The sequence below is a fragment of the Odocoileus virginianus genome, chromosome 33 (genome assembly GCF_023699985.2).
Source record: "Odocoileus virginianus isolate 20LAN1187 ecotype Illinois chromosome 33, Ovbor_1.2, whole genome shotgun sequence".
Lineage (NCBI taxonomy): Eukaryota > Metazoa > Chordata > Mammalia > Artiodactyla > Cervidae > Odocoileus > Odocoileus virginianus.
In genome coordinates this window covers 32336299-32355864 of record NC_069706.1, presented here as the reverse complement: position 1 = coordinate 32355864, position 19566 = coordinate 32336299, and the positions used below count along the sequence as shown (strand labels likewise).

At 41.7% G+C, this 19566-nt stretch overlaps 1 protein-coding gene across 1 annotated transcript in view; it reads right to left on the bottom strand.

Annotated features, from left to right (window-relative positions):
* BAZ1B (bromodomain adjacent to zinc finger domain 1B) overlaps positions 1 to 17088 on the bottom strand; it is a 53718-nt gene extending 36630 nt beyond the window's left edge. Inside the window, exons 1-4 of the mRNA XM_020896838.2 lie at positions 16615 to 17088; positions 7657 to 7773; positions 5367 to 5511; positions 1877 to 2078 (exon numbers count right to left, since the gene is read on the bottom strand). Coding sequence (XP_020752497.1) covers positions 1877 to 2078; positions 5367 to 5511; positions 7657 to 7773; positions 16615 to 16721 — 571 coding nt within the window. The 5' untranslated portion in view covers positions 16722 to 17088. The remainder of the gene's footprint in view (positions 1 to 1876; positions 2079 to 5366; positions 5512 to 7656; positions 7774 to 16614) is intronic.
* Positions 17089 to 19566: the final 2478 nt, after the last annotated feature.

Below are 19566 nucleotides of genomic sequence, written 5' to 3'. Positions count from 1 at the left end.
ATGGAATTCAGAGCAGGTATTGTGACCAAGAGGAAGGATAGTTCTTTTCTGATAGAGGAACACAGCAATTCATTACAGTGAGGTTAAGAATACAAAGCTGAGAAGTTCCTGCCTAATACATTTTCCTCCCATAAAGTAGAAGGAAGGTTACCTTGTAAGAAAACATTTTGAATACTGGAATTTGTCTATCATATTTCTATGGAAATGCTAATCAGTTTCCCCTGGAAAACATTCAGAGTACATTGTAAAATTCTTTAGCCCGCCTACTTCTGCCACCTGATGCAAACTGACTCATTTGAAAAGACCCTCATGCTGGGAAAGATTGAAGGCAGGAGGAGAAGGGGACAACAGGGGATGAGATGGTTGGATGGCATCACCGACTCAATGGACATGAGTTTGAGTAAACTCCGGGAGCTGGCAATGGACAGGGAGGCCTGGCGTGCTGCAGTCCATGGGGTCGCAGAGTCAGACATGACTGAGCGACTGAACTGAGCCTGCCTCCCATTCTTTCCACAGACTAGCAATAACATCATATCCCAAAACTGAAACCTAAACTAAGGCATATAACTTCCTAAAAAAGAAGCCAAAGTCTAAAACTAGGGGTTCCTAAGGACACAATGCTTAAGGAATAAAACTAACGGCTTTGACACATTACTGGTATTCTGATGATCTGATTCTATGATCTTTTATTTTTGGCCTAGCTTGGAGGGATCCCAGCTCCCCTGATCAGGGATCAAACCAGTGCCTCCTGCGGTAGAAGTGCAGAGTCCTAACCATTGGACCACTAGGGAAGTCCCTTCCAATGACCTGATTCTAGTAGTGTCAGAAGACAGATCATCAGTCAATACTTAACCAAAACATTTATCAACCTTAAGTCTTGGGTATGTAAGTAAAACTTCAGTATCAAAAAGAAGGAAAAGAGAAACTGAAAAACCTTGATATCAGCATTCATAATACAGAGTGAAAAAACTGAAGCATCAACAACCAAGGTGGACGCATTACAGCAGTCTCAAAAGTTTCCTTGGGACAAGAAAGGACATCCCTTTAAAACCATCTGCACATGCCCAAAACATAAGGAGACAGAAAATAGAATGGAAGACATACAGCATAACACTCTAATGAAATGTTCTAATTCAAACTTTGTAATAGTTACATAATGAGGTAAAATTTGATCCTCTGATAGTCAAGAGGAGGAAGCTCAATATATTCAAACCCTTTGAATACTCATATCTTCAGAGATAGAAGAAATCTATCCCAATTAAATTCCTAATTGACACAGATTTTTTTAAAAAGGAGGAGGAGGGAGGGAGGCCTCAGAGGATAAATGATTTCCCAATGTGTAATGTCTCAGTTCTTGAACTTTCAAAACATTATGTTAGGTATCCAGGTCCCTAAAAATTACTTTTAGACATCATAGTGCTTCAGAATTCTGGCAGTTCCTATCTGAGAAGGAATGTGAATTACAGATAACAGACAAAAGGAAGTACCTCAAAACCATCACACTGGCTTGCAATGTGAAGAGAAACAGGGATTAGAATTTATCCCTCCTACTCAGATCATCCCGCTTCACGCATATATACATAATTCCAACTTAAAGAGAAAAAGAAAGCAAACCTTCTTTCCCAGCTTGGTATGTGCACACAGATTTCCAAGCAACTAGAGGAAATGACTTCCCAGTGTCTTAACTGTGAAAGGAGATTTAAATCCTGAGTCACAGTATAGGTATGTTTTCCAAAGCATAAACAAACAAAAGCATGTCTATCTAACAACAAAATTCAATTACAAACTGAGTTGCAAGAGAACTCAAAAAAGATTTGTGCCTAATAAAATAAACAGAGTTGCAGAGCTCAATAAGGAAAGACAGTATCATACATACTAATACTCTCTCTCCTTCCTTCCTCTTCTTTCCCAATTGCCTCCTTCTTCTGATGGTCCTGAACGATTTGGCTAGAATTCTCTTTGTCGCTTGAGGGAGAGTCACAGGAGCCATCAGATTTCTTCTCAGTGGCCTCTTCATCTACTTTCTCCAAAGGATGAATCTTAACAATCCTCACTTTGAGCATTTTTTCCTTCCCAACCTATAAGAAGATAGGAGAGAGAGTCTAAGATAATAAAGCACTAGAAACCTAAAGGTAACGGTGATGCACATTCCACACCACCTGACCAAAAAGTACCTGAAAGCTCTAAGGGAGCTAAGTACAGTGATCTGTTCCCCAACTTCATTTCCCAGACCTCTGGTTTGAAACAGGACATCTTAAAAAATTAAAATGATCACCATCTAGTTCGTAATTCATGTACCAACGTATTAAGGCCAAAGGGTAACCACTATACAAACCTGATATATGTAAACAAAGTTCAAGAATTTCCATTTTCTAAAAGAGTCAATTATATATGGATATCCAATTATTCCAGAACCATTTATTGAAGACTATCTTTTTTTCACTTTAATTACCTTTCCACCTCTATCAAAAATTAGCAGACTATATATGTGTGTGTGCACATGCACGCATGCATGTGCACATGTGTCTATTTCTGGATGCTATTCTGTTCCACTGATGTATTTCCCTATGTTTATACCAAATTATACCACCTTAATATTTTAAAATAAGGTTCAAAATCAGACAGCATTAGGATTCTACTTTTGCTGTTCTTTGTCAAAGTTGTTCTGGCTAGATTCTTTGCATTACAATTATTCTGAAATTTCTTATCCAGTCTGACAATCTCTACCTTTTTTTTTTTTTTTTTTTTGGAAGCAATTTTTTTTTTTTTTAAGGAAGCAATTTTTTTTTTTTTTTTTTTTTTTTTAGGAACAATCTCTACCTTTTAATTGAAGTTTTAAAATATTTATGTCTGGAGAAGGAAATGGCAACCCGCTCCAGTATCCCTGCCTGGAAAATCCCACAGATGGAGGAGTCTGGTGGTCTAGAGCCCACTGGGTGGCAATGAGTTGGACACTGAGCAACTTTCAGCTCAGAACATTTATATTACATGTAGTTGTAGACATTGTTAGTTATTTTCTATTTGGTTTCATCAAAACTAAAAACGCCTGCTCTTTTAAATATACTGTTACGAGAATAAAAATACAAGTTGTAGATTGGAACCAAAAAAGCATATATCTAGCAAAGGATTTGTATCCAGAAAATATAAACAAGTCTCACAACTTAAAAACAAGAAAATAATCCCATTTAAATTAAATTTTAAAATGGAGGAAGATTTGAACAGACATTTCACCAAAGGAAACACAAATAAGAGGATAACAACAAGCAGAAAAGGTGCTCAACATTATCAGTTATTAAAAGAGAAAATACTCAAGAATAAAAACCCTAGTCAAAGAGCATATTGTATTCAATAATGCCAAAGCAGTTACCAAAATAGTTAGCGATGGATGAGCAGCTCCACAGTCTTGTTAAAACTTGGCATTATTTTAACTTTTCTTTATTCACTAATCAGATGTGTATAAAATGATCTCACTGTGGTTTCCATTTGACTTTCTAGATTACTAATGAATATAAACATCTTTTCATACGTTTACAGACACACCTCTCTCCCTCTTCTGGAACTCCTCCCCCTTGCAGTATCTTCCTTTCACCACTCCAAGTCCATCTCCAGTCTTCTCTACCTTGCTCTGTGCTTAAACAGGATGACCTTAATGAACTACATCAAAGGGCTCCTTTCTCCCTAGGTTTTGATGAGTTCAATCCATGGGGAGCATAAGTAGAAAATCACAGGGTGAAAGAAAGGTGCCACTGGCATTCTCCTGACTCTCAGCCTTAGCAGGCTGGTTACTTCTCACTATACCAAAGTACTTTTCTACAATTACATTATTCTCTCCTAGGTCCAGTAACCTTCCCTTCCCTCATTTACTTGGGAGTTTAGAAGCAGTAAAGCCTCTCCACTATTGATTGCCATGAGGTGCTTAACCTTTTCTTGGTTTTCCTTGACCTAGATCAGACTGTGATCTGAAGTTTCTTTTTCAAACTCAATTCAATTACACCATTTGAATATGCCATCTGTTTCCTGCCAGGACACTGAATGATATAAAGTGTGTGATTAAAACCCAGTGATGACTCCACAGACATTAAATATAAAAAGTAGCTGGGAGATACAGGGAGTCAAAGTAAACTGAGGAAAGAACGAGGACTTTGGAACCAGATAATGACTTACTGGCTACTGCTGGGTTATCCTAAGCCATTCCCCTCCTCCTTTTCAGGATTTAAAAAGAAAGGGAGAAGAAAAAAAAAGGGAGTATTCACTTTCTTAGCCCCCTTGTAGCTGAAGATGGTTATGTAAGCCATGGTCTAGTCAATAACATGTAAAGATAAAAGGGAATGGGGAAGAATATGCTTCTGATAAAGATTTTCTTACTACGCTTAGACAAGCATTTGCTTGCTCTGAATACAGTCACAATTTCTCAAACAAGAGGCAACAGAACTAAGGACAAAACCAAACCCACCAAGAACAGAACAGAAAGGCAGAAGGACAGCCTCTACACCAACCTTGGAACTGCCTGCTTCTAAGACTTATTATGTGAGATAATCAAATATCTTCACTGGTTAAGCTGATGCTACTCAGAACGGTTGTCCCCCGGGTGTTCACATCATCACATTCTGAAGCATGTTAGAACTGCCAACTTTCAGGTCCTACCCTAGACCTTCCATGTGAAGTCTCAGGGGATGGGGCCTAAGAATGCATATTCAGAAATCCTCAAAGTAATTTTATTTAGGCTAAACTTTGAGAAGTCCTGGCAACTATCAGTCAGCTATTTCGTTACACACTAGTACACAGTATCAACCTGAACAAGCTATTTAAACATCTAAGCCTGTGTACCACCTCAGCCTTTCTGTGCAGATTCTGTAAGATGTTATGTAAAGCAACAAGCCCAGTATCCAGTACATACAAAACTTCAACAAATGAATCTTATTTTAAACTTTCAAAGGACTATACAGGGATTGCTTTAGTGTTATGTAAATAGTTTACCTATTTACTTTAGTAAATCCTTTAGTAATAGTCATCCTACCTATTTACTTCAGTGATAGTTATCCTCTAGTAATGGGCTGGAAAATTAAACAAACTTATATAGAAAGAAGTCAACTCAATCACTGTTGCAGGGAAATAGAAATCTTTTGCCTTAGATTCCATAGATTTGGACTAAAAATATCTGAAAGTCTTTTACATAGTTCTAAAATTTAGTGATTAAAATACTTAATAATAAATGTTTAAAAATATATTTAATACTACTAAGTAAAGGGGACTTCAATATTACTCAAATAGAAATACTTCGTGTAATCTGCATGGGAAGCTCCAATCCTGTCACATGGTTAGTGAATCAAATCACATTAAAAAAATAAGTAAAAACAGGCGCTCACCTCAAAGTCACACTCTTCTCCCACTGCGTATTTGGTCATGATCTCCAACCAAGCAGTATCCACTAGCTTCTCTAAGGAGGCTGTGTTATGGTGAACCATTTCCAGGACAAGTTTCTCATACCAGGCGGGGAACTCCTCCTTCAAACTAAACAAACAAGTCATCAGTTTCCAAGAAAATGCGGAAAAGACTATCCAGAGAGTTATTCGGGTCAATTGAAAAAGTCCTTTAGCACATACAGGCAAGGCACTGGAAAATACAAAGATTATTCATAGAAGTAAATATAAACACCTCATTTCGTCCTCTGCAGCTGGGCACAAACTATCCTTCAAGTGTCATCTTCTTCATTAAATCTTGTGGAGTTTTCCCCAGCAACTCTAAGTTAGTCTTGCTAACCTCTGAATTCCCACTGTACTTTATTTCTTTGTGTGAAGGACAGCAATTTATTTTCATCAATTCTCTGATCTGTTCCTAACAGTTGTCCACCTGATTGTCTTTGGGTTTTCTAGGTACATCATCATATTACAAGCAACAATAACTGATCTCCCACTTACTACTCTTTATTTGTTGTAGGTTAATGGTTATCATCTTTCATTCAAAGAGAATTTTTACACACCCAAAAAGACATCCAGAAGGTAGCATTATCTCTATTTTGTAAAGAGCAAACTGTAAGTGCTTTTACAGTACAAACAATTGTGCCTAGGCACTGTAACCAATTTCAGCATAAATCAAACATGAGACCTGTGCTCTAGTTTACAGGCTACTACAGGGGTCAGCAACAGCCTATGAGCCAACTCCACCCTGCTACCAGTGATTTTTTTTTGGTAAATAAAATTTTATTGGGACCTAGTCACTCCCATTCAGTTATGGTATTATCAGTAGCTGTTTTCACTGTACAACATCAAAGTTGAATAGCTGAGACAAAGACCATAAGGCCCACAAACCCTAAAATATATTAACTGGCACTTTATAGAAAAGGTAGGCCAACCCTGAGTCTAGTACACTAACAAGGTATAAACATAAATAACACTAATTCACAACGGAACGTCAGTGACCCAAGCAAAGAAACAGGCACCAGGTTAACAGACTTAACTAATTATTAATCAGTGATGGAGCCATCACTGGAACCCAGGTCTCAAGCAAAGATAGTGCTGTTACACAGACAAAAGAGTAGAATGGTATTAATTACTAAACTGTATGCTCTCTGTTTATACACTATTAAGAGAAATCCACAGAAAACGCTTCTACTCTGAATTTCCAAAAGGGTATTGTTTTTCTATAATAACTACAAATAGTTGGCTCACTGTATCTCTCTGTTCGCTGAAGCCGTGGTAGGCAAGGTGTGAGCAAGGAAGCCAGAAGAAAACTCATGGAGCCATACGTTTATTCTCTTCGGGTTGGCACAGCCGCCATGAGGCAGCCGTTCTGACCCAGTGAACGTGGCCGTAACGAAGCTGCAAGGGCTTTTCACGTGGAGCTTATATAGGTTTACAGAACAAAAGTGGCCTGCGGCCAAGCAGGTACCCATCGTGATGCGCGTGCGCAGTGCTATAAGCGCCCTCGGCTGTTACACAGCCGCGTATTTACAGACCATGGGGTGAGGGCGAGAGCCCGGCTACTCCCACCCTGGCTACTCTCCCTACACAGAGCATAACCTTTAAAAACTGTGAATCACCACACTGCAACCTGAAACATAGCATACTGTATATCAGCTATATTTCATTTTCGAAGAAAGTTTTTTTATCATCCCTAGTTCCTACTTACCTTTGCAAGCATCTGTTGTCTAAATTCTGAGTATTTTCTTTGAAATACCCAGACAAATACAACCTTTGAGCACAGAATTTTTAAGATATCTCATTTAACCATCCCACGCAGGTAAACTATCTTCAAACTGTGTATTTATTTTCAATAGCTGCTATAAATACTGTCTTAAATTTCAAATGACCACAAAATAAAGAAAATCTTCTGCTAATTCGCTGCCTCCATATTACTTCTAGATTATATCAGCTTCCTTTGCTCAGAACCACATTCCCACAGTATTTATAAGGGAAAAGTAAATGGCAAGAACATTCAAAAGCCTAGTACATACCTAAGTTAAGTGTACGCACAACTGTATATTCCACATACTGTGTTACTCACAAAATGACAACAGGCAAGACACCAGTACATCAATATAAAGCATTCCAATTTACGTGCCATAAACTTAAATACAAATACTGTTTTGTGGTTAGTAGTCCCCTTTTCCTAATAACGTGAAGACAGCATTAAAAGGGCAGTGCTTCTCCTACTTACAGTTCAGCAACTTCCTGTTCCTCCTCCCAGGCCTCCTTGTGTGTGAGCTGACTGCTCCCGGTACTCTTGCACGTCCAGATGCGCTCACTGTATCTTTCCAAGCGGGCTTCATACTCTCTGTGAGCAGTGGCTCAGGAAAACGATACTCAAGCAGCAGAGACAGACTGATCCACAAACTACTTATCATATATGGAAAAAACCACAGTGTCCTTTCTGTAATGCACAGAATAAACTGAAATCAGAGTTTTCAGCCAGCAAATCCAAGCAAGACAATTAACACTATTCACCCAAATTTCACTTCACAAGACTCCCACAGAACTAAGAATTATAAGAAAAAAACTACGGCAAAATAAAACACAAGAGATAAGGAATAAGAATCTAAGGTATGTGAAATTGTTACACAATTCAAATGGTCAGCAAGTTTAAGAATCAGTTGCACAGTAAGATAAAATGGCTACACCAGTTTCCCAGGCAGCTTAGAATAATAACCCTGCGCACATGCTCATGATCCATTTACTAATAACCTTCCAGTCTACCTTGGAAACACTTCTTGATTCTCCTGGGTTTAAAAAATAAATACCATAAAATCCTAAAAATAATTCTGACATAGTAGTATGTATCCAGAGTTTACGTTATCTCCAGTAACACCAGGTTCACAAGTTATTTACCAGTAATTAGTCCGTCTTTGTGAGGGAGAGGGAAGAGATCATACAACTAGTGCCGTGTACATGGGAACTTTCCACACCACCGCAACTGGAATTCACTATCAGCCAGTCACATTCAAATTCAAGTGACAGGTAACTAATTTACTTTTATGCACAGCAAAAGATGCTGTGCAGGAAAACTGACACCACAACTAGAGAATTAACTGCCAATCTCTGTACTTTCCAAGTGACAGTTTTTATAATGGTTGAAATAAAAAGTATTTAAACAGCTCCTCTTGTAATATTACTGAACAACTAAACAAATAATTCATTTTTAATATAAAGGAGATTCTTGGTCTTCTAGGGCTATTATGAATTAAAAGAAAAATGACAGGGATAAATCCATAAATAATCCAAAACTGTACTTTTAGTCAATAAATAAGTACCTTCTCTCAATGTATCATTCTCTGGATCTGCCAAAAACAAAACATCTCTTTTTCCTCAGTGGGGTGATGATAATGTTTAAAAGATTAAACTATTAAAATAGAATACCAGTGAAAACCAGGAGTCAGACTTCCACAGAGCCCTATACAAATCCAATTACTGAAAATTTATAAAATCCTATGGTGAAAACGAACTAGCAGGGCTTCCATAGGGACATTAACTAACCAACAAAATGGGTTTGTTTTCTGTTTCTCTATTTGCACCTGGAGAGGGGAGGTAAAATAAAAATCAGTAAGTGGATTTATTTAAACATTCAAAAAGCTTAATAACATTCTAATACATCATTCAGCTACACTGAAGAAATTCACTGCATCATCAGAGAGAATGCGAGATTAACAAATATATCCTAAAGAGAAAGCATTATGCTTTTATTACTGTCACTTTCAAAAGTTGGAATAACGTGTCAAGTCCATTCTCCTCAGACTGAGACCCACATGGCCAATAATACACAGGACTGCTACCACCCAGATGCCTCAGCGACTCCTCGAATCCAGCTTTTTCCAGACTCTCACCACCGTCCGCTCGTGCTCAACCTCGCTCTTCGACAGACGTTCCCAACCTCACTGAATGGCCCGGATCAGAACTCAGGGAGTCACCCGACCTCTTGAGGCCGAGCTGTAACCACTTACATACTTCTCAGTTCAGTTCTTTCTCTCCCATAACAGGGCCGTTACCCAAGTCTAGCTTCTGATCCTCCTTTCTCAACCAGTCATAACATTTAAAAACACTTAACTGGCCTCACCGGCAATCGTCTTCTTCTCAGGTCCTTTGTGTTCTCACCCTCACATCCCTTTTCCCCAGTCTTGTTTGCTTTTAAACCCATTTCTTCTGATTTAAAAATCTCACTTGCCCTCAGGCCCCTTGAAATGCAAATATGTTGCAACGTGAAAAATACTCTGACCCCCCACAGTACTGAAAACCACTCATCAAGATTTTATTGGGTTTTATTTTTTTTATTTTCAGAAGGAAAAAAAAGAGGAAACTACTTTCAAACAATATATATTTAATAACAAATATTGACTGATTATGGTTTTTCAAATAGAGTAATGAAAGTCCCTTCTACACTGATACAAGTCTTTCCCACCCACCTTTGGAAATCTTTATCAGTACAGCATTCTCGTTCTGGGTGGCCTCATCCACTCCTATTAACTTCAGTTACTATCTATAAATGCTAATAACTTCTATCAGCAGCTCAGTCCCCTCTCTCTGAACTCCAGGCCCATATATAGGTATATACTAGCAACACATACATCTCCATTTGGATAGCCTCAGCAATTCAACATAAGAACGTCCAAACTAAACACTTCATGACTCCACAGTCAAAATAAACAACTGATCCTCTTCTAGGTGAAACCCCACGTCTCAGATTGGGACTCAAACCCAATTACATTGCAGATGGGACTTGAACCCAGTCTCCCTGCTGAAAGTCACACACCTGGTTCTCAGGACTTAATGAAGCTCAGGTTTAGTGTCAGCACAGAAGGAATTCAGCAAGAAGCAAAGCTATAGGCAAGAAGTAGATTTATTAACACAGAACACTTGTGAAGGATGCAAGCAGTCAGGCTCTGCCCTAAGGCCTCAATGGGAAAGCAGGTTTATTTAGGGAGACAGACTCCACAGGCAGAGTGCAGGCCATCTCAGACGGTGAGAGGCCCTAAAACACGGGATGGTTAGTTTTTAATGGGTTGGGTAAATTCATAGGCAGTAGGAGTATTATTCCAACTATTTTGGGGAAGGGGCGGGCATTTCCAAGAATTGGGCCACCACCCACGTTCTTGCCTTTTACAGCTCAGTTTCCAAAAGGTCTTGGTGCCTGTGGGGGTCATTCACCATGTGCGAAAGTATTACAAAGAGTGTATATAATGAGATTCAAGGTTACTGGAAGTCCAGGCTTCTGCCACCTTGGGCCTATTTGGTTCTAACCACTTTATGTCCTCAGGGGATATGGCTTTCTTTTAAGGCTGGGCCCTGCCATCTTCCTTCCGGTATCATAGGGTCCTCTATGTCACAGTCAAAGCTTTGGTTATTCCAATAGTCATGTATGGATGTGAGAGTTGGACTATAAAGAAAGCTGAGCACCAAAGAACTGATGTTTTTGAACTGTGGTGTTGGAAAAGACTGTTCAGAGTCTTGGACTGCAAGGAGAGCAAACCAGTCCACTCTAAAGGAGATCAGTCCTGAATATTCATTGGAAGGACTGATGCTGAAGCAAATCTCCAATACTTTCGCCACCTGATGCAAAGAACTGACTCAATGGAAAAGACCCTGATGCTAGGAAAGACTGAAGGCAGGAGGAGAAGGGGACGAGAGAGGATGAGATGGTTGGATGGCATCACCAACTTGATGGACATGAATTTGAGCAACCTCCAGGAGTTGGTCACGGACAGGGAAGCCTGGTGTGTTGCAGTCCACGGGGTCGCAAAGAGATGGACACGACTGAGTGACTGATGTCACAGGACACCACTAACCAAATGATAACCAAAACATAACCTGACTCCTACTCAATCACCAAATCCTGCCAAATCTACTTACTTCAGAAATTCACAAACTGTACTTCTCTCCACTTCAAGGGCTAGTGAATTTATTCAGACCACTCTTATCTAGTGCAGAGATGACTTAATCACTGGTCTAGTTGCCACTGGTCTCGAATGACTTAATCACTGGTCTAGTTGCCACTGGTCTCGAGGCTACAGATCCATTCTTAACCATTCTTAACGCTGCACCCACAGTAATCTTCCTAACCTAAAAGCATGCTTCTTTGCTTTTCACATTCTCTTAACACCCTGCACTAAATTTAAGGCAAAGTCCAAATTCCTCAGTCTATCTCACAGCAACGAGTGATGCAGGCCCATTTGCATATCTCATCACTGCATCTCCATTCCTACCTTCTCACTCCAGCCACATGAAACATTTCAATTTTTCGAAAGCAGGAATTCCCTGGTGGTCCAGCAGTCAGAACTGAGTGAGTTTATTGCCATTTGCCCGGGTTCCACAAGTGCAACAGCACAAAAAAATAAAAATAAATGAAAGGTTTTAATATTTTTTTAATTATTTTTTTTCAAAATCAAGAACCATCAAACTCACAAGCTCTTCAAAAGATGTAGACCTCTTCTTCATCTAACTAAATGTTTTTTGGTTTTTTTTTTTTTGCTGCGCCACCCGGCCTGTGTAGGATCTTAGTTCCCTGACCAGGGATCGAACCCATGTCCCCTTAAGTGGAAGTGCAGCATCTCAACCGCTGGATCTCCAGGGAATTCCTATCTAACTTCTAACCATACTTTAGATCTCAACTTAAAAATAACTTTCCCCAGGAAACATTTCCTTAACCCTAAAATGTGGCAGACAGTAAGTACTATTCTTTCCAAATATCCACTCCCCTCCATTAAGAGGATTCTATCAATACATCACCCACTACCATGTGGCTTGAAATGCCTCCTAGGAAGAGGAAAGTACATCACCCACCCATCACCACCTTGGGTTTGACCACATGACTTGCTTTGACAAATAGATGGAACAGACGCCACCTCCAGGAAGAAGCTTAAAAAGCCATCATGGTTTCCTGTTGTTCTTTCTGCCACCAGAAAAAGATGCTGCAGATAGAGACCGCTCCTTCAGCCTGAATCTTGGAAAATAAGAAAAATGTGCCTTTCCTTCTTTTCACCCATTTTCCTTTTTTTCAAATGTGGCCACTAGAAAAAAATTTAATTACATGTGGCTTGCATCACATTGGGGCTTCCCTTGTAGGTCAGTTGGTAAAAAATCTGCCTACAATGCAGACCCAGGTTCAATTTCCGGGTCAGGAAGATCCCCTGGAGAAGGAAATGGCAACCCACACCAGTATTCTTGCCTGGAGAATCCCACGGACAGAGGAGTCTGGTGTACTAGAGTCCATGGGGTCACAAGAGTCGGACATGACTTAGCGACCAAACCACCACCACCACATCACACTGGACAGCAGTACAATCCTAGTGCTTACATTTAGGAATGAAGGTCCTCTGACAACACAATTTTTAATTGACTAGTTATTCAAATTAGATTAATTTTAAAAGTTTAAAACTGCAATTTCTACAACAACCCCTAACATGAGGTACTTTTAAGTTTATGTAACTTTTCTGGTTATTCATTTGACTTATGTTTAAAAAAAAAAAGCCTATCAGAAAGATATTGAGTCAGCTGCCTCTGAATCCTATTTCAGATTTTAGGTTACCAAAATAAGTCACTCACTCTCAAATAACCCCTCAGGGCAAATGCCAATTGAAGTTTTTATGTTCCAGGACTGCTGTACTTATAATTGCAGACAAAATGTCAAAGCAATTCTCCAAAGGTTGTGTAAGCTATAAACGTAAGCTATAAATGATAAAGATATTTTCAAATCCTAGATTAACTCATTATGTATCTCCCTTTTCAGGAGTTTAAGAGGTACCTCCTTACCACCATATGCAGCTTCTTTGTTCTCCTTAGCCTTTTAAGTATGGTTTCTTTCAATAAAGTACTTGATAGCCTAAAAGGAAGTGGCCCAGAAGAGTATGGAGGTTGAATAAGCATAACTATAACCCTAGGAGTTCTAAGTAAGAAGACAAAGCAGCAACACAAGGTTTGCTTTTTGGCCTATTTTCTCTCTTTGGACAAGCCTGTCATTAAGTTAAAAATAACTCTCATCTGGTAATAACTTGTTACTTTAAAGAAATTAAATTATGAAAATCAGCATACGAGCTCAGTATTCCAACTGTCCAATAAAACCCTGTCTTGCAACTACAATTTAACCCCAGCTCTTAAAATGTTTGTCATGTTTTTCTTGGCAAATTAAGTTATTCTTACCTAGAACCAGAATAACTGTATATTCTAACAGCCTCTCATTATACCATCTAAAACTTCTCATAGTGATGCTCCCAAGGTTATGAGTTAGTTTCTAGGCTTTAGAAACTAGGGTAGTCAAAAAAATACAAAAATAAAATTAATCTACAGCAGGCTGCCGGCAAGTTCAGTTCCTCCGTAAAATCCATCTTGACTTAAACACAGTCAATGCAGACTTCTACTGTCAAACAATCATCACATCACAAAACGATTCTGATGAAGTTAACTTCTCCAGGTAAGATCTAGGCCCTTGCCTGTAGTAGTACTATCCTGGGAAGCAATGTGCCATAGATTTAAAGGTACAGTACAATAATCATCAATATACAACCCAGTCATTAAATGCGTGTGCATTGTTCACGGCTATCACTGTAAGTTTAACGAAGACACAACAATGCCTTAAAGAACACAATGCTCATAGCTTTAAGTCAATAAAATACCATACAAATTTGCTACAGAATATAGATGCAATCTAACGGGAGGAATTAGGAGAAAATTAAAGTATGAAATCCTATTAAAAACATAATTGTAACTATAAACTTAAAACTGAAAAAAACCAACACTTCAAATGCAGCAGTTACCCAACCACATATTCGTTCTCCTCTATGAAATCACTAATAGCCTAATAAAAAAAAATATGCCAACCTGCCAACCACACAGTACAATTGTTTAAAAACCATCCTCAAAGTGCTTCCACTTGTAGAAATTCCCAAGGGAGCAATTTCTCCCCAATAGGTTAACACAATTTAAGAACTCCTTTGTTAAAAGGGTTCTAAAAACTGGTAGGGGAGATTTTAAAGATGAAGAATTTTTATTAAATACACACCACTTTAAAAGTTCCACATATCAGTGTTCAACTGTCATCATTAAAAGAAACACTTCATATATACCATTATATTTCAACAATTTCAGCAAATGATATGAAAAAACCTAGGCTGCCAGTTCTAAGTTAGCTATCTACAGCCATTTTTTTTTTTTTTACAGAGCTCAGTTCCTATTAGAGACTCAGAATGGGTCTCCTCCTTATTGCAGTTTCTTATACCTCACTAGAACCAGACGTGAAAATCAACATTCAGTAATATTCGTGTGAATAACCATCAACTGTTCAAAAGACATGTGAAAAGGACACAGTATATTTCCACAAGTAATCTTTTACTTCATTGATGTTTTGGAATGTTATTTAAAAAAAAAAAAAAGGACACTTTTAGAATAATGCTATGTTTGGGAGTGCTGGAGCACTTCTCCAAAACAATCCTCCAAAAGCCCTAATAAGACAAGAAGAAGAACCAGATTACCATTTCAACCTTTCCCTTAAACACACAGCAACTTATACCACGGGCTTCCCAGGTGGCTCAGTGGTAAAGAGCACACTCGCCAATGCAGGAGAGTTCCAACCCTGGGTGGGGAAGATCCCCTGACGCAGGAAATGGCAACCCACTCCAATATTCTGGCTCGGGAAATCCCATGGAGAGAGGAGCCAGGCGGGCTATAGTCCACCGGGTCGCAAAGAGTTGGACATGACTGAACCAATGAGCACACACACATCTTGTGCTACCAGCTGGAACAAACAGTGGATTAACATTATTAAAAGCGAAGGAATAGCATTCCATGTTCCTTCTGTGATCTACTTTCAAGCATGAGGAACCAAGAGCACTGGATTCTCCTCCTGACTCTTACCATTTACAAGTGTGTGATCTCAACTGTCTGGGCCTACCAGGCATACCCAGGCAGGGGAATCCTACCATCTCCAGGATCTAGTTCAGCTCTGAGATGCTCTGGTTGCATTTCTTCGAGTCTTCCTACAAAATGGACTCATTTTCCAAGTCCCTTCCTGCGTGAACATCTAACATCCTCAAACTGCACTGAAACAATCCCATAAAGCACTACATTAAAGGGAGGATCAAAAAGAAATGTAATCAAATGATATGGCTCACACTCACACTTCCTTCTACACGGAAGCAGACACTGCTGAGAAATCAAGTCCTTCCAAAGGGAAAGCGGTGATAAAGCTAACATAGTAGCCTTCACTCTTGAAGCTTTCTGTACACTAAAGAAAGTTAGATTCAAAAACCTTTTTAACGGTTAAGATTCAAAAAGGATGCATCTGGCATCCATAAAAAAAGAGTGGTACAAGTTTAGCTAAGAGACTTGACAATAAGCTTGACAGCAAGAAACCTTAAGCAATGATTAGGATGCCTCTCATTTAAAACATCAGCCTCGTGTTCCTAAAATACAACAGAAAGACTGTAAGTGTGTCTTTGAAAAACGCTGTTTAAAGATAAATCCAGATCTTGTACAGCGTCAGAATTCCAAATCCGTGCAAGTACAGGGATAGAAGGATCGGCTCCTCCAAGGTAACTTTTTTTACTGTCTTTCCTCTAAGTCTGGAAATTCATTCTTGATTTTGAGCCCCACGATCCCGTCAGTTCGTCAGCCTCCAGTCCACTCGGAAGGAGCAAAACACAAATGTCCCCGCAGAGATCCGGGCGGGCGGGGGGACGAACGCAGTCGCGCCTTGTACAACCCGGATCACGAGGCCGCGCAAGTACGATTTCCCAAAACTTAAGTAGAAGGTTTAATTTTAAAAGAAAAAAGCAGCAGCAAAGGAAACCCCACTCATCCCCAGTACTTAGGGCCTAAAGCCAACCCCCCGCTGGGAGTGGGAAGGAGGGTCGCTCCTCCATAACGAGGCCCGGGGACAAAGTGCGGAGCAGGGGGAAGGATGGAGGGCGCAAGGCTCGGAGGCGGCCTGAGCCCAGCCGGCCGGTTGGCCCGCCCGCACACCCCCACCCCACCCCACCCCACCAGCCCCGGATCGGCGGGCCCGGGGCTCGGGCTCCGGGTGCAGGCCCGCCGGCGCCGGGCTGGCTGACAGCTGCCACCGGCGCGGGGCTGCGCGGCCCACCTCGCCCCACCCCACCCCGCGGGCGGCCTGGCCGGCGCTGCTGGAAAAGGATACTCCCGGGTGCGGAAGGCCTCCTGAGTGTGCGCGATCGTGAAGAGCGGCTCTTCGCCGGGAAGCGGCTTCACCAGGGGGAAGGGCTTGCGGCCCAGGAGCGGCGCCATCGCGGCGGCGGCAGCGGGGAAGGCGACGGCTCCTCAGTGGACCCGCGGCGCAACACTAGGCCCCGCGGCCCGGAGCGAGCGCCTGGCTCCCGGGGGTGGGGTGGGGGAGGGGAGGGGTGAGAGGGCGGCGCGAACTCGGCTCCTTCACTGCTGGCGCCGCTGCGCTAGAGCCATGGAACGGGACCCACGGGCAGAGAACTCCCTCGCACACTTCTGCGCCGTCCCGAAGCCTCCGGCCAACCTTCGCTACGGGTCCTCACGTTCGGCAGTCACGACTCGTCCTCAGCTGCACCGGAGGAAATTATTGAAAAATGGCGGGAGATTCCCCTCCACCCCCCCGCCCGGCCAGCGCGCACACTAACTTGCTCCCCTGTGGCGCCGGTGGCGAATGCTCCAATAGGCGGAGAACTGGTCAGCACCCAGAATCTATTGGTTCAGAGGAGCTGCCGCTCTGCGGTTGGGTTCCGCCCCCTTCCCGGGCCGCCTAGTTGGGTTGCAGCGCACTAGAGGGCAGTATGAAGAGGTGAAAGGTCACGTTATGTAAGCGCCAGTGACAGACGCGCGGGCCTCCGGCGGCGGAGTTTAAAGTGGGGAAAAACGGGGAACCGAAAGGCCGGGAACTCAGAGAGGTCAGGCCAGAGAAGCCCTCTAACATGTACTGACTCTGCGCCATCTGTCACCGAAGGCGACACCGACATCCGGGCACCACTGTCCGTATGGTGCGCCGGAGGGGGGAGGGGGAGCGCGCGGCCAGGGGCTTTGTCTTTCCACTCGGGCTCCGCCCCCTTCTTAAAGGCACCGCGCTCGGCCACGCCCGGAGATGCCCGGGTGGGGAGCGCGGAAGGAGGAGTTGGCGGGAAGTAACCCGGGGACTATCGGCGTAGGTTCTGCTGAGAGGTAACTTGCGGTTCAGGTTGGGTTCCCCTAAAGTTAACTTCTAGACGAGAGTGGGGTATTAGTATAATGCTTGCTTATAGGGGTTTGCTGGAAAGGATAATATAGAAGCTTCGTTGGAAAAATATATTAAAGGACATGTCTATTAAAGATAAATTCATTCACTCATATAGTCTTTTCTAGCACTTAAAATGTTCAGGGCCCTACGTGGGGTGCAACAGGGGAAGAAAATAAGACAGCGACTACTGCTCTGAAAAGAATAAGAGATAATCACCGTTCTATGTGATGAATGCTATGCATAGGGTGCAGTAGGGAAACAACCGTGCCTGGAGTGAGAACGTTTGAGTTACTTCTCTAAGTAGACTACAGTCACTCAAAATCTGTTTGCCCATCCAGTACAGTCAGAAACACGCTTATTAATCATTCATCCCTATTAAATTGTTTTGTTTGTTGTTGTTAAATCGCTAAGTTGTATCAGACTCTTTGTGACCCCCTGGACTGCAGCACACCAGGCTCCCCTGTCCTTCACAATCTTCCAGGAGTTTGCTCAGATTCATGTCTATTGAGTCGGTGATGCTACCTAATCATATCATCCTCTGTCATCCCCTTCTCCTCCTGGCCTTAATCTTTCCCAGCATCAGGGTCTTTTCCAATGAGCTGGCTCTTCCCATTAGGGGGCCAAAGTATTAGAGCATCAGTTTCAGCATCAGTCCTTCCAATGAATATTCAGGATTGAAATCTGGTTTGATCTTGCAGTCCTAGGGACTCCCAAGAATCTTGTTTACTGCCTTGGTTCAAAAATCTGCCGTGGCCCAAGAACATCTTTCCGGCCTAGGTGTCCCTGAATGGCAGCATGCTAATGCCAGACCTTCTCTGTTCTTCTCACCTTAAAGTGAGAAGGATCATTGCCAGTAAAAGGTGGGTTCTCATTTTTCAACTGAAAAATGCACAACCTAAAAGTTGTGAATTATGTTTTATTTGGCAGACAAAACCAAGGACTTAAGCCCGGGTAACAGCATCTCAGACTGTCTGAGAGACTGCTCAGAAGTAAGGGAGGAGCCAGGATACGTAGGAGTTTTTGCAACCAAAGCCATGTAGTCAGAACACCAAAAGATTACTGGGATTTTTGTTTGTTTTTTTAAATGTTTATTTGGCTGTGCTAGGTCTTAGATGCCACATGCAGGCTCTTTAGTTGTGGCATGCAAATTCTTAAACATGTGGAATCTAGTTCCCTGATCTGGGATCAAACCCAGGCCTCCTGCTTTGAGAGCAAGGAGTCTTAGCCACTGGACCACCAGGGAAGTCAAGAAAGATTACTATTAAAAGAAAACCAAGTATCTCAAGTTGAGGAATTTAGTGCTTCCCTATATATGGGAAGATGCAAAAGTTTCAGCTCATTGAAATCTTTCCTTTGATATATGCACCTCAACTATCTACAGCCAGTATCCTGTGCTTTTTCATCCTGAGTTTCCTGGGGAGGGGTGGGGAGGGTGGACCTAGATGGCAGGCATCCTGTTTCTATCCCAAGTTCCCTTCCTTCGGCCAATGAAAGTTGATGGCTTGATGCCTTCAACATCTTTGTTTACTGATATGGCAGGCAACATTTTTTTTCCCCCACTGATCTAGGTCAGACGTCAGCTCTATGAAGCCCCTTCAAACCATCTAGCAGCAAAGAGAGCTCATCTCCCTTCAGTAGCCATTTCTCCTAAGAGGATTAGGAGAAACCTCAGGGGCTGTGGCATTTGAGCTGATTGTGAAGAGATGAAGTTGCAGCTTGCTAGGCAGAGAGAAAAGAGGGATGGACATCCTTCCTAGGCAGGAGGAGCAGCAGACCAGACATGGTAAATTCAGGGCCTAATCATAGGGATCTCCAGGCAGAAAGTATCAAGAGAGGAGAATGGCAAAGGGAAGTTCTCTTTCTGCCACAGCGTGTGAGGGTTGAATGGGAGTG